This window comes from Ursus maritimus, unplaced genomic scaffold, assembly GCF_017311325.1.
Source record: "Ursus maritimus isolate PB19 unplaced genomic scaffold, ASM1731132v1 scaffold_14, whole genome shotgun sequence".
In the NCBI taxonomy this organism is placed as follows: Eukaryota; Metazoa; Chordata; class Mammalia; order Carnivora; family Ursidae; genus Ursus; species Ursus maritimus.
The window spans coordinates 17,866,549-17,879,412 of NW_024423786.1; the positions used below are offsets into that span (position 1 = coordinate 17,866,549).

At 36.5% G+C, this 12,864-nt stretch overlaps 1 protein-coding gene across 1 annotated transcript in view; it reads left to right on the forward strand.

The window, feature by feature from the left end:
* The window catches only part of CNTN3 (contactin 3), a 220,621-nt gene extending 213,571 nt beyond the window's left edge, over window positions 1–7,050 (forward strand). Inside the window, exons 19-21 of the mRNA XM_008703149.2 lie at window positions 2,380–2,492; window positions 3,110–3,278; window positions 5,072–7,050. Of these exons, the coding sequence (XP_008701371.2) occupies window positions 2,380–2,492; window positions 3,110–3,278; window positions 5,072–5,172 (383 nt within the window). The 3' untranslated portion in view covers window positions 5,173–7,050. The remainder of the gene's footprint in view (window positions 1–2,379; window positions 2,493–3,109; window positions 3,279–5,071) is intronic.
* The last annotated feature ends 5,814 nt before the right edge of the window (window positions 7,051–12,864 follow it).

The window sequence follows — 12,864 nt, forward strand, 5'->3', positions numbered from 1 at the left end:
CCTTTCTGTCTTTATAAATTTGACACCTCTAGGTACCTCATATAATTGGAATTATACAGAATTTGTTTTTTCTTGACCAGCTTATTTCACTTTGCATAATCCCCTCTAGGTCCATCCATGTTGTAGCATGTGTCAGCAAATTTCCTTCCTATGTAAAGCTGAATAATACTTCACCTTATGTATGTACCACATTTTAATTTTCCTTTCATCTGTTGACAGACAATTAGGGTGCTCCCACCTTTTGGCCTCTGTGAATAATGCTGCTATGAACATGAGTATACAATTTTTTTAAGTCTCTGGGTCCATATTACCCGTGTATAGAAATGGACATTATTATAATGCAATGAGAATTAAGCAAATTATATTAAAGCACATTTTACCATGCCCATATGATAAGTGTTTAATAAACATTTGGCTACTAACAATAATAAGATTTTGAACATGGAAGGAAGGTTTATTTGGTGTAGAATTTTCCAGATGATGTTATTCTTCTCAGTGATGGTAAGAGAGATGATTCGAGGGTGGTTCACAAATACTTCTCTTTTAGTTTGATAGTGCTTCATTTATTTGAAAGAGTACCCTAAGAACGTAGCTAGCATATCAAGCCCGTGCTTGTGTGAGTCTTAGTGGTTGGGATGAAGCGAAGGTAGATGTTTATGTTTGTTTGTTTTTAAATCGAGTCTTCTTTTTAAAGATAGCAAACATTATGAAAGTGGTACATGATTATCTGAGGCTCAGGAAACACTGATATGATTCAGAATAACAGTAATCAGACCCAGAACAAACCTTGATTTTTCTTCCTTTCCCTTTTCCTGTTTTTATCTCTCTGTTTATTCAAAAAGTATTCGATTGAGGCTGCATTCATTCAACTCATCTATTTTTGGACTGATCCAAGACAAGCCTCAGTGTTAGCAGTCATCTCGTCTCTGAGACTCATGTTGGAAGAGCTGATTCAGCCGCCATTACTCAGGTTTCCCGTAACCTCCCAAGCACGCATCTTTCGGTAGAGCAGACCATGCTGCCTTTGCTCCCGGAGCCGCATCGGGCCGACCCTGGCCCGTTGCAGTACTGTCAGGACGCAGGAAATCACCGACCTTGGAAAAAATGTTCTAACGCTTGTGCCTTCATGTCATTTGGACTGAGTCACCAGAACATGGTCGTCAGTATTTCAGCCCTAAAGCAACTGCCCTTGTACACGTTTTTGTTATCAAAGCCGTGCAGCTCGCACTCTCCGAGCTGACCTCGAGTCGTTGCTAAGGCCCGACCGCACCATTTCAAAGGCAGCATAGAATAGCGTGACAGAGCAGACACGAAGCCAAAGAATCTGCAGAGAAGACAGTCTTGTTTGGTGTCATTAGTCACATAAATGTATCTGAGAGCTCTTCCCATCTGTAAGTTCAGCCGTCTTTCCCTCGTGGCATGAGTCAATGATGTTTAGAAATTTCTTTGCAGAGCCAATATTTTATATCATTTTCCCATTACAAATTCAGTTAACCAGATCACATTCTGCGGCTAAATCCACAAGTACAACATATTTCGGCACAGCTTTGGGCAATTGTGATGCTGTAGCCGAATGGATAATATTGTGTTTGTTTTGTGCTTGACAGGAAACTGAGTTTTAATGTCCTGTCTGCGCTGCCGCTGAACTCCCTCCCCCCAGCATGAGTCTGCGGTCTAGTGTCTGTGAGAGGGAACTAAGCTATGAATCCAAGTCTTTAAACCTCAGAGAATGTCATTCATTATCGAATGGAATTCTCATTAATGTTTTAGGGTTTTGCCTTATTTTTCTCAAAAATTGATTTAAAACTTGGAAAACCAAGAGTGAAATATAGGCTTTCTGCTGCAGTTTTTCATGTGAATAGCTGTTACTTCATGGGAATTATTATAAGTAACCCTTATCTTTGATTGCCTCCCATTTTGCTTCTCTCATCACACAACGCTGGCTTAAAAATCAGCCACACTTCATTTTGTGCGTCTTTAATCTGCTCAGTGGGCAATTTCTCTCAGCCTCTGCCTGGATGTGTCAAAGTGGGTCACACTGCCTGCCTTTCTTGGTACATCTACAAGCGGCCCTCTAGTGGTGGGGAAAGGAATTTCCTTATCTCCACTATCAACGGGTTTCCGGAAGACCCACGGCCACAAGTGAGAAGTGTCCTCAAAGATGTGATGAATATGATAAAATGAATTCTCACAATTTAACTGAAAAACCTTTTTAAAAGGAAATTTAGCTACTCCTAATTTTGTTTTCTGATTCTGCTGCAAATTACCGAAGAGATTTTGCTGTCCTTTTATAAGCCTCCGAGGACCATCATTTATCCGTTCTATGTAAAATATCATTCATGTTCAAATCTGATTCATTTTCTCATTTTGCATTTCAAGCTCCCAGTCAGCCACCAGGAAATGTTGTTTGGAATGCTACAGACACTAAAGTGTTACTTAATTGGGAACAAGTTAAAGCAATGGAGAACGAATCAGAAGTAACGGGATATAAAGTAAGATATTTGCAATGCTTTCTTTCCCTGTTCCTGGCAAGGGAAGCTAGGTGTGAATGATTTTTCTAGCTGTGATAATATGGTTGCCGTAATCTGATTTGGACATAGAGATATCAAAATTTTATAAAAAGGGTATTTTCCCCCCAAAAGTGTCTGATTTCTTAATTATAAATTTAAGGGAAGTAATTCTGGTCATGCAGGGATTTTGAACAAAAAGTTTATAAATTGTTCATGATGTCAATTACTTTGTTACTTCCAATGCTCACCATATACTTAAAAAACAACTGAAATTATTGGCTCTAATCTGTTGGTCTGACTTTTGAGATCAGTGCAGTAGGGGCTTGCCCCCTCTCTCCAACCTCACAAATGCCCAAGCCCCTGAACTCTTCCATAGAAGAAGTTCACTCCTCCTCCCCTCCTTGATTTTGAGGACTTGATGATTCTAATGTGGGCTGACCGCCAGTCTAAGACCTATGAAAGAGCTATGAATTACACTTACATTCTGGTGAATATAACAAGACAAACAATATAAATGAGGTAACATCAGAATAATCAGTTCTATGAAAAAAAGTAAGAGTAGACAATAAGAAATAAATGTATTTGTTCATGCATTTTAGGTGTTCTATAGGACTAGCAGTCAAAATAATGTCCAAGTGCTGAACACAAATAAAACGTCAGCAGAACTTTTGCTGCCCATTAAAGAGGACTACATTATTGAAGTTAAGGCCACCACGGATGGAGGGGATGGAACCAGTAGCGAACAGATCAGGATTCCAAGAATAACCAGTAAGTCGGTCCAAGTCAACATTTACCTTATTGATAACATCAGCATTATGAGGCCCCAAAAGTGAGTCAGTCAATGCCTTCTGTCCATTTTCTGGCCATGACCTCCTCCATATGAATGGTAAGAAGGTTTTAGAATATGAGAGATGATGGTAAGAGAAATTTTCATGAGTGATACAAAATATGAAGAAAGATAATAAGAAAGAGAAAAGACATTGAAAAATATTTAGCAGAACTTTATTAATTTGAATTTTTTTCCCTCCTTATGAGCTATGCCTAAATTTGCCTTTGGATTGCCCATAAAGGACAGAATTTCTTAAGCGTTTCTCAAGGGCAATGTTGAACTATTTTTAAGATCTTTGTTTGCCTCCTAGAAATTATACATGAATCTCATCAGTTCTTTAAAAAGTGGAAATTTAACATTGTTAAGGTCATAAACTACTTGGCCAAACCAAGAAGGCACTTCTAAAAAAAATTCTTCGTTTCTGATTTTGAAGGAGGTTCACACTAACTTTTCCTTTCAAAATCCAAATTAAACCTATTTTACGATAGAAATTACACTTTTAGAGTTAAGGGAAACAGACGCGCGTTCATATTTTATCAGTGACAATGGTAGAAGAATTTCATTTATTCTTTCAAATCTCAACTCTGGAGTTTAGGGACCTCAGTTTAAGTAGAGTAGAAGCCGTCTTGTCTTCTATTTTGTAGTTCTCAGTGACATAAATAACCTTGTTCCCTGTTTACTTTCATGGGGCTTGACCTGGTCTGTAGTCTTGGGCATAAGACTAAAAGCTCTCTCTTTAATCTTAGAAAACAAAATGACTGACATCATTAGGAAGTAAGGAGAAGGAGGGATATGGAGACCTGGAAGAGCTTTATCTTAATGTGAAATCATTAAGACTGCCATACTTAGACTAAGACCAACAAATAATTAAACTATACCAAGAAAATGGGAAGCGTTTACCTTAGAACTGAATTTCACAGCATAAAAATCTATAAAAACCATTTCAGACTATAGACATTTTAAAAACTGTATGCACTTCAACAGAGCAAAACTAGAAATTTAAGCTTGTTATGATTATTATATAGGTTTTAAAGTTAATTAAGATATGCTCTCTTATTCCTAGAATACTGCAGGATGTAGAGTTCACATTCTAATATGGCCAGAGTGTAACTGTTACAAGGAGTAGTTTCTATGCTTTTGCGGGAACAGACATGATTTTTGCATTTTAGGGTTGCTGAGTCAAGAGTAGCCTTTTCATCTGACATGTGCCTTCTGCTGAGCTTGCAAGGACTAGAGCAGACAAGGCCCTCTCTCGGAAAATGGAGCTTTTATTGATTGTCTTTTTTTTTTTTTTTAAAGATGATGTTTTATATTGTGCCTAATAATTTATCTAGAAATGCATAAAGTAGAAACACAGATTTTCCCAAACTCTTATCCAATGAAGCTTTCTTTAATTAAACCATTGAATTATCTCTAAATTGTCTGTAATAAAGTGTAATTGTTTTCAAAATGATTAAGTTGTTTTTGCAATTTCAATTAAAGTTAAATAATATTAGATGAACAAAGCCTAGATTCGGTTTTAAAAAAATACTTAAGTACATCAGCTTTTTTAGAGATATTCTTGGCAAGTAATATATGCTACGTTGATAAATAAAATGAGGGCTGATAGTAACTTGTGGTTTTAGGTTAGGTTCAGGGTATGATTTGAGTTTGATAGGAGAGGCATGGCTTTTGCCCTGATTATTTCTATCGGGACGATCCTTACTAACGAGCTGTTTCTCATCGTTGACAGATATGGATGCAAGAGGGTCTACTTCAGCCATCTCGAGTGTCCCCGCTGTGTCAAGTTATATACCTGTAGTATTGTTCTTTATTGTAAATGCCTTGTGGTGATATTAACTTTTTTTTATTATTTGCCAGAACGTTAATTGGTTACAGAAAAAGTGCTTTCATGAAATGCAGTGATTATGCATGTTTTTTTTTTCAACTCTGTATTTTTAACTTTCTATAGGTAAAATATGAATATAATAAAAAAAACAGTAAATCCTTTTAGGGGAATCTGAAATGCCTTAATATTTACTTGATAAACCAAAGGAATTTACATATTACCTACATTAGACTTTTGATAAAGATCTTCGTAAACTATGATTTTAAGCACTGCCTATGGATAGACTCACGTGCTGTCATGTGTATACACACACACACACACACATGCACACACATGTTTGTTTCTTTGTTTTTTAATGTAGAAAAACTCATTTAATCCAAATGTTTTTTTCCCATTATAACAGCATTGCCTGGAAGACTTAATCAGTATTATCCTGATATGCCATTTGAAATACTCAAAGGTGAAAATACATTTTTAAAATTACACTGATTGGAAGAGGGTGCATATGATTCAAAAGAATGTTGGAAAATGCTACACCAGAGGTTAGAACAGTGCTGTTTTGTTTAGGTATGACAAAGTTGTGAGATTCTTTACAAGATTTACCTTGCTCTCTCTAGTTCTCAATTTTTCATCTGTGAAATGTGGAGATAATACGCAGCATACCTGCCCCTGCCCCATGCATTCTTTGTTAAGAGATAAAGAAGGGAATATGAAAGTGTTTTGTTATCCTTAACATGCTGAATCTGCAAAATTTTAGTAAGAATTTACTTAACCATATAAAAGTCATAAGGACCAGCTACTTTTTTAAAGTTTGCATTCTATTACGGGTAATGCTTTCTTTTTTTCAATGATATTATAAAATGGAAATAATCCCATTTTATTCTTTCTCAAGTATTAAAAAAATTAAAAAGTAATTGTTTCCTTCACACCTAAGAACGAGCTTTCAGGTTTTATTAAAACACGGTAGAGAAAATAAGGAATGACCTGAATCTCAACTCAACTATTAAACAAAATTCACACAATTCTTCATTTCCAATTTCTGATTCCATTAAAGGACCCTCTCTTTTTTGGATGGTGGAGATGGTTTTTTAATGAAATCCAACCGTCTATCAGAGTGAGTCTGGCAGGCTCTTTAGTTTCTGAGTTAAATTTGTAATAGAACCATGGCAGTGCTGCTGACTTTGATATGTATGACTCAGTCTTTCAATATGTGGTTTTCAAAAGATTATTGAAGACATGACTTCATAGCAATATGTAAAGAATATATGAAAATCGACAGATTGAGTGTTAGACATTGCAAAATCAATTTTTTACCTCTTTCCTACCAATTTCACATTTTGCAGGAACTTGTTCTTCTTTACAAAGATATCAGAATTTGAAACCAACAGTGCAGATATCAAAAAAGCATAAAAATTAGCAAAATTCTGATACCATCATGAAATGTTACTTTACATTGAAAGATTACATTTGAGATAAAGTCATTATACACAAAGGAGAAAAATATTTATAACTTTCTCTGCAAGGTCTGTATATACTGTATATATCTAGAAAAAATCTGAATGACTAGTAGATTTCATATGACCATTGTTATTTCCAGTCAAAAAGTGGGGAAACACTTTCTCCAATACCTGTATTTTATGCTACATGTAATGGAGTTGTACCTTTTTATTATTTAGTAATTCTGATAATATGTTCCTATACTTTCCATTTTCAAGATGATTACTCTATTGTTTCCTGGCATTTGTAGCAATATATCTCCATGAGATATGTACTTTGTTTCATATTGAAAAGTATAAAATTTATCTTTAAATTCTGTGTGTGTATCCTATGGTTATCTGTATGTATTATTTTCTATTATTTGAATAAAATTTATAGCAATCAAATGTCCATGCATGAATCATTGTGGTATGGTCAAAAAGAATATTTTAAGGGGGGAAATGGAAGGGCACCATAACAGTTATGCTGATGCTATCATTTCTTATATTTTTCAGCCAAATTTTAATCTTTCCATCTTTTAAGAGGATATTTTTTAAGTTATTTTTATACCCTACTGACTTAGTAAAAACAGCAGTTTAAAACAGTCTCCTTTATATTAAAGGTATTTCAGGTATGGGGAGAGAGGGAAGGGGAAACAGAAAATTCACTTTACAAAATTATGATACCTAGTTTCTAATGACTTTACTTGATTGATGGTGTCTATACCCACATTTTTGACAAGCATTTTCTTAAGATTAGTATCAACTCATCAAGTCCTTTATACCGTTTCCCTGGTACCAGTGTTTGAGACTTTCTAAACCATCCTTGTCGTGTAATGTATTCTAAATAATTCAAAAAATATACTAGAAAAGAGTTCATAATTAGTAGAGTTTTAAATACTATTGTTGATGTAAGGAAAATTCATGCTAAAGTAATACTTCAATTGTTTTCTTACATGAAAATTCCAAGATACATTTAAAGGCAAGATAATCAAGTAGGGAAAGTATGGTGTGTGTGTGTGTGTGTGTGTGTGTGCATCTGTGTGTAGGGAGGAGTGATTTTAAATTTATGACAGTTGTACTAGGTGTATTAGTGTACCTTAATGAAGGGAAAGACTCAGGGAATATGCAGAAACAGATTATGCCATTAAAACCCGTGCCCGTGTCCTCTTCTGAAGCCAAGGCTGTTGGACATAGCAGAATCAGGTCATATTGCCTTGGTCTGAATTACACCCTCATTAATTAGGGCCATGTGACCTTGCTCACATTCAGTAACTTCCATATGGCTCAGTTTCCCTATCTGCAGAATGGGACCATGGTAGTATTACTCTTACAGAGATGTCAGATCTTCAGTGACTACTGTACCCTCTGTGCTGAATTTCATCTTTTGTTTATTGAGGTTATTGGTGTGCTCACTTCAAAGGCTGGGAGTTAGTAAATGAAACCATGTGTGTGAGTGCTTAGAACCACGCTCTAATCATTAGTCTTCTCATCAGTAGGTCATGGTCTCCCGTGGTCCCGGGGTCCTTGCTCAGCGGGAGCCTGTTTCTCCCTCTTCCCCCACCTCGTGCTCTTTCTCTCTCTCTTTCTCTCGCAAATGGGTAAATTCTTTAAAAAATCAATAAATAATAATGTCAGATAACATCTTCACTGTCTTTGTGCCAGACTCTGAGCCACTTTACTATTGCTGAATTAAAATTTAAAAAATCACAGTTAGGTACTAATATCAAGCCCATTTTACAGTTAAGGAAGCCAAGGCTCAACCAGATTAAGTACACTGTACAGCCATTCTAGCAAGGGCAAGTAAAATCGGATTCTAACCCAGGCAAACCGCAAACCTTGAGCTCTAAAGCATGTTTAGATCCCTCTCAAAATCAGATCCATCAAATTTAGAGATTTTGAATAAGAATTTGTAGTACCAGTTTGCAATGTACTTTGTTCTGCTTCTTTTATTGGTCATAATTCAAATCGGGATGGTAAAGCTGAGAAGCTTTTCTTTGAAATTGTAAATTTTGATATTCTCTAATTCTTACATGGAAGGCTATCCAAGATAAGACTGACCAAGCTTCAGAATTCTTTAAGTAAAAATTATAAAAATATTTGTTTGAAAAATATATTCTAGGCTTTGTGTTTAATTTTCACCATACATTTTCTTTACATTTTTTGAAGGTGATTTGTGTTGATTTTCAATAGTTTTACTATTTTCAATGAAAATGTAACAGTATAATTCAATAAAATAAAGAAAATGCAAAATGATTCAGATGTTACTAGTTCTTTTTTTCCAATTAAAATCCCCCCTGCTGTTTCATATTCATATAATGCCATCTTTTTTTAATTTAAAATTAATCTTAATTGGGTTTATTTTTTTCTGAAGCATTGTGCCCTTTTTAAAAATGAAAAATGTACAGATAATCATTATAAGTTGGATACACTTCAGTAAATATTGGAGGTAAAACCAAACCACAGTAGCAATTACAAAATTAGCAATTAGTAAATTGTACCATTCTTTTGAAAGGAATGATATAAACAGATTGGAATATGGCTTATTTAAATCGTTAGGTTTTTCTGCTTTTGTTTTTATTTGAATGCTGTGCTCTAATTTAGCACGTCTTGCTTTATATGTAGGTGATAATTACCTCTTGAACTTGCACATGGAATAAATGCACTGATACAGAATTAAATATGTAGGAAAGGGTGCTTCTGTTATTTGATGGTCATCATTCCTATTCTTTACTCTTATTTCATCCATTGAAATTAGCTTGGAGCCTGATGAGTCTACCTTGATCATTAGTACTGTGTGGAAGAGAAAGAATTAGAAACTGTATAATTGGATGTTTCCTGGGAAAACTCGGGGGAGAAAAAAAAAGATAAGAATGGCAAATTAGCAGATTTATTTTGGCATCAGACAGTAGAATGTGACAAACACAAAACCCAAAGCTAATCTGAAATGTATAGCTAGACTGGCTAATGAGGATGCGAAATGTCCATTCAATTTGATTGTTGTAGTGGTTTTTCCAAAATGCCTATATGAGAATGGCTGCCCTTCCAAGGCTATATGTCAAAATCACACATCAGAATGCTCATTGGGATCATAAACTCTGGCAGAGTGAGTGCCTTCATTGTACATGGCTCATCTTTATCTGTTCAGTACATATTTGTTGAATTAAGTCAGTGAATTTTTCACCATCTCATCCGACCCTTTCCTGTTTTGTTTGCCTAATTTTTCTTCCTGTGCTGCCTCTGGAGATAATAGATACGACAATTAGGAGAAGAAGAGGTATTGTAAAATCCTATTTGAAGTAATTATAAGCAGTAGATCATCTGTATTGGGCAAGTTGACCACCCTGGAAAGAAGGCAGTATAACCTCATTGTTAAGAGCATTTGTTCCCAGTCATAGATCTGAGTTGGAATCCTAGCCATGTTTTAAATAACTGCGTGGCCTTGGAGAAGAAATTAATCCCCTCTAAGACAGTGTTTCTCTGAAAGAGCACCAATGGAAAGACCTACCTTGGAGGAGTGTCCTGGCAGATGGCATGATGTAATCACAGAAAGCCTTTATCACAGTTTGGTTCATGGACCCTCAGTAACAGACTCTACTAGGTTCATCATATTACTGTTATTATTGCGTTTTAAATGCTGAATTCTTCTTCAATGATTGCTTGCCAGATACACATAATAATACAATCTTCCTCAAAGGTTGGTTCATGAATTCATCGATAGTTTCAGACACCGGTCTTGAGATAAGAGATCTAAGATTCCTCTTCTCAGGGAGCTTATATGTAAGTAATAAAGCAAGGGAAGGGATAGAGAGCAATTTGAGGATGAGAAAGCTATTTTAGAATATATTCTCAAGTAATTGCGAGAATTAAGACAATGTTTATAGGGTCCGTAGCACAATACTGGGCACATGTAAGGAGCCTAGTCCTGCTGGCTGCAATCTGTATTCTCTCAAAGCAGATCCAAATGGCAAATAGCTCAGAACGTTGCCATAAGTCAACACCAGTGGTAATATATAGAGAATTATTCAGAAAGATGGTTAAATCTCAGACTAAAAGGTTTATTGTTCTTGCCTTTAAGTAAACAGGCCTGTTTGTGACCTCATATATGTTCCTCATGGATTACAGTAATTAAGTTTAAACCAGAGTCACTTTATCGGGTAGGGCTGGTCTAGCATGCAGAGAAGGTTCTGGAAGTTAGCCTGGAATGGCTGAGAAATTTTTAGAGAGTCTTGGCAGAAAGAAATATATTAGATACAAGGAAATCATGTGAAGAGTATCCAAGAAAAGCCCATTTCGAGAACATTACTATTTTTGTGCTCTTACCTGGATCAGGTTACGTCCAGCTGCCAGGACCACTCACTATGCATGAGTGACAGACTGTCCTGTGGGGTTTGGAAGCACCAAAACAGATGTTTTTGACTACTGCTACCACAAAAAGTAAAACTCTTCTCCCTTCAGAAATTAAATGTTTGCCTCTATGCAAGACTCTTCCTGACTAGTCCCTTTCTGTAGGGGAAAAAAAAAAAAAGCCACTCTCTACTTCTGTTTCCCCACTTCTGTATGAGAAATACAGAATTTTTTTTTAATTCCTAATTGCCTCATGCCATAGCTCAAGAGATTCATTTCAAAGTAATGAGATAATCCTGAAGAGAGAAAGAACAGTAGATGCAGGTAAAGATTTGAATGTAAAGGAATGACAAAAGGGAGAAGAAACGATGGGTATATCTTCCAAGGTAATAACAATGAAAACATCTCACTTATTTTCATGGGACGTTCACCTTTCAATGAAAAGTCGTTGAGTATCTACAAAAGGATTTTCTTGAAAATAATGCCTACCCATACTTCTCCTCACAGACTTCTTAAGTCCTGTGGAGAACATTGTGTTTACAGCCACACCCTGGTGAAAAAGGCAGCTAGTGGGCTACAGGTGGTTGTGATGGTAGACGAGCCCCAGCTGCTCAGGTGAGATGGCGAAACTGGAAGAGCCCCTACAAACCTGGGAGGAATCTGTTGCAGATGGTAACTTGCCTAGGGGAAGTTTCGAGATCTGAGCCACACACTTGTGGGAAGGAAATTATGTAGAGCTGTGAGCTGAGTCTTGGTCAAGTCTTGTAACTTGTATTTTAGAAAAGATGATAGAAGATTTGGGAAATGATGAGATCACGGGCTTGGAATCAGCCCACAAGTCCTGAGTCTGCCACTCCCTTGCTTGTGCTTTCGAGCACATGACTTGATCACTTTAAATTCCTTTACAATTCCTGTCAAGTGGAGGTTAGAAGTGTCTGCTTCTATTGTGTGGTGATTGGATGAAATAACACCTAGAACGTGGTTCTCGTTCTCTCTGAGGGAGTCGGTCCTCAGTACTGCGTGCTCAGAAGCGATTTCTACTTTTCTCCCACCCAGAATACTGCAAGAATGAGGTTAGTGCTAACTTCTTAATCCTTGAAATGCTTTGTGCCTTTTATTCCATAGTTTGTATCGTTTTCATTGATCCTATTTGTAAACTTGCTTGCTACTCAAGGTGGAAACTGAGCCAGCAAATGCTATGTTGAAAGGAGAGGCCCATGGTTTATTTGTTTGTTTGTTTGTTTGTTTGTTTCTGGTTCAGAAGAGAGATCAAAAAGGAAAAATGACCTCTTGCCTTTACTGGTCCAGAACAACTTCTCCAAATGGTCATAAGTACATAATTTTAGGGTCCTGAGTCTATCAGCACTTGATTTCAATCATTCTTCCTTGATACTAAGTGGTATTTTTAAAGGGAGGGAAAAAAATGCATCAAAAAACAGTTTCTCCCTCTAACATATTCAGATCTCAATGTTTTAGTTGTGTTAAAGCCTTACTGTACAGGTTAAGGATAAACTTGACTCTCTGATACCCTAACGTTTTTATGAATCAAACGTGCATGACACCTTGGCATATCTTTAGGCTCATTCATATTTGCGGGAGGCCTTTGTGAATCTGAATTAGACTCTGTAATGTTTTTTGGTTTTGCTTTTTGAGAGAGAAAGAGCGCTAGCTGGGGTGGGGAGGGGCGGGAGAGGAGAAAGAGAATCTTAAGTAGGTTCTATGCCCAGTGCGGAGCCTGATGGGGGTGGGGGCTTGATCTCATGACCCTGAGATCAGGACCTGAGCTGAAATCAAGAGTCGGATGCTTACCCAGGCCCCTGTTATTTTTAATTTTTTGAGAACCCTACACACTGTTTTCCATACTGGCTGCACCAG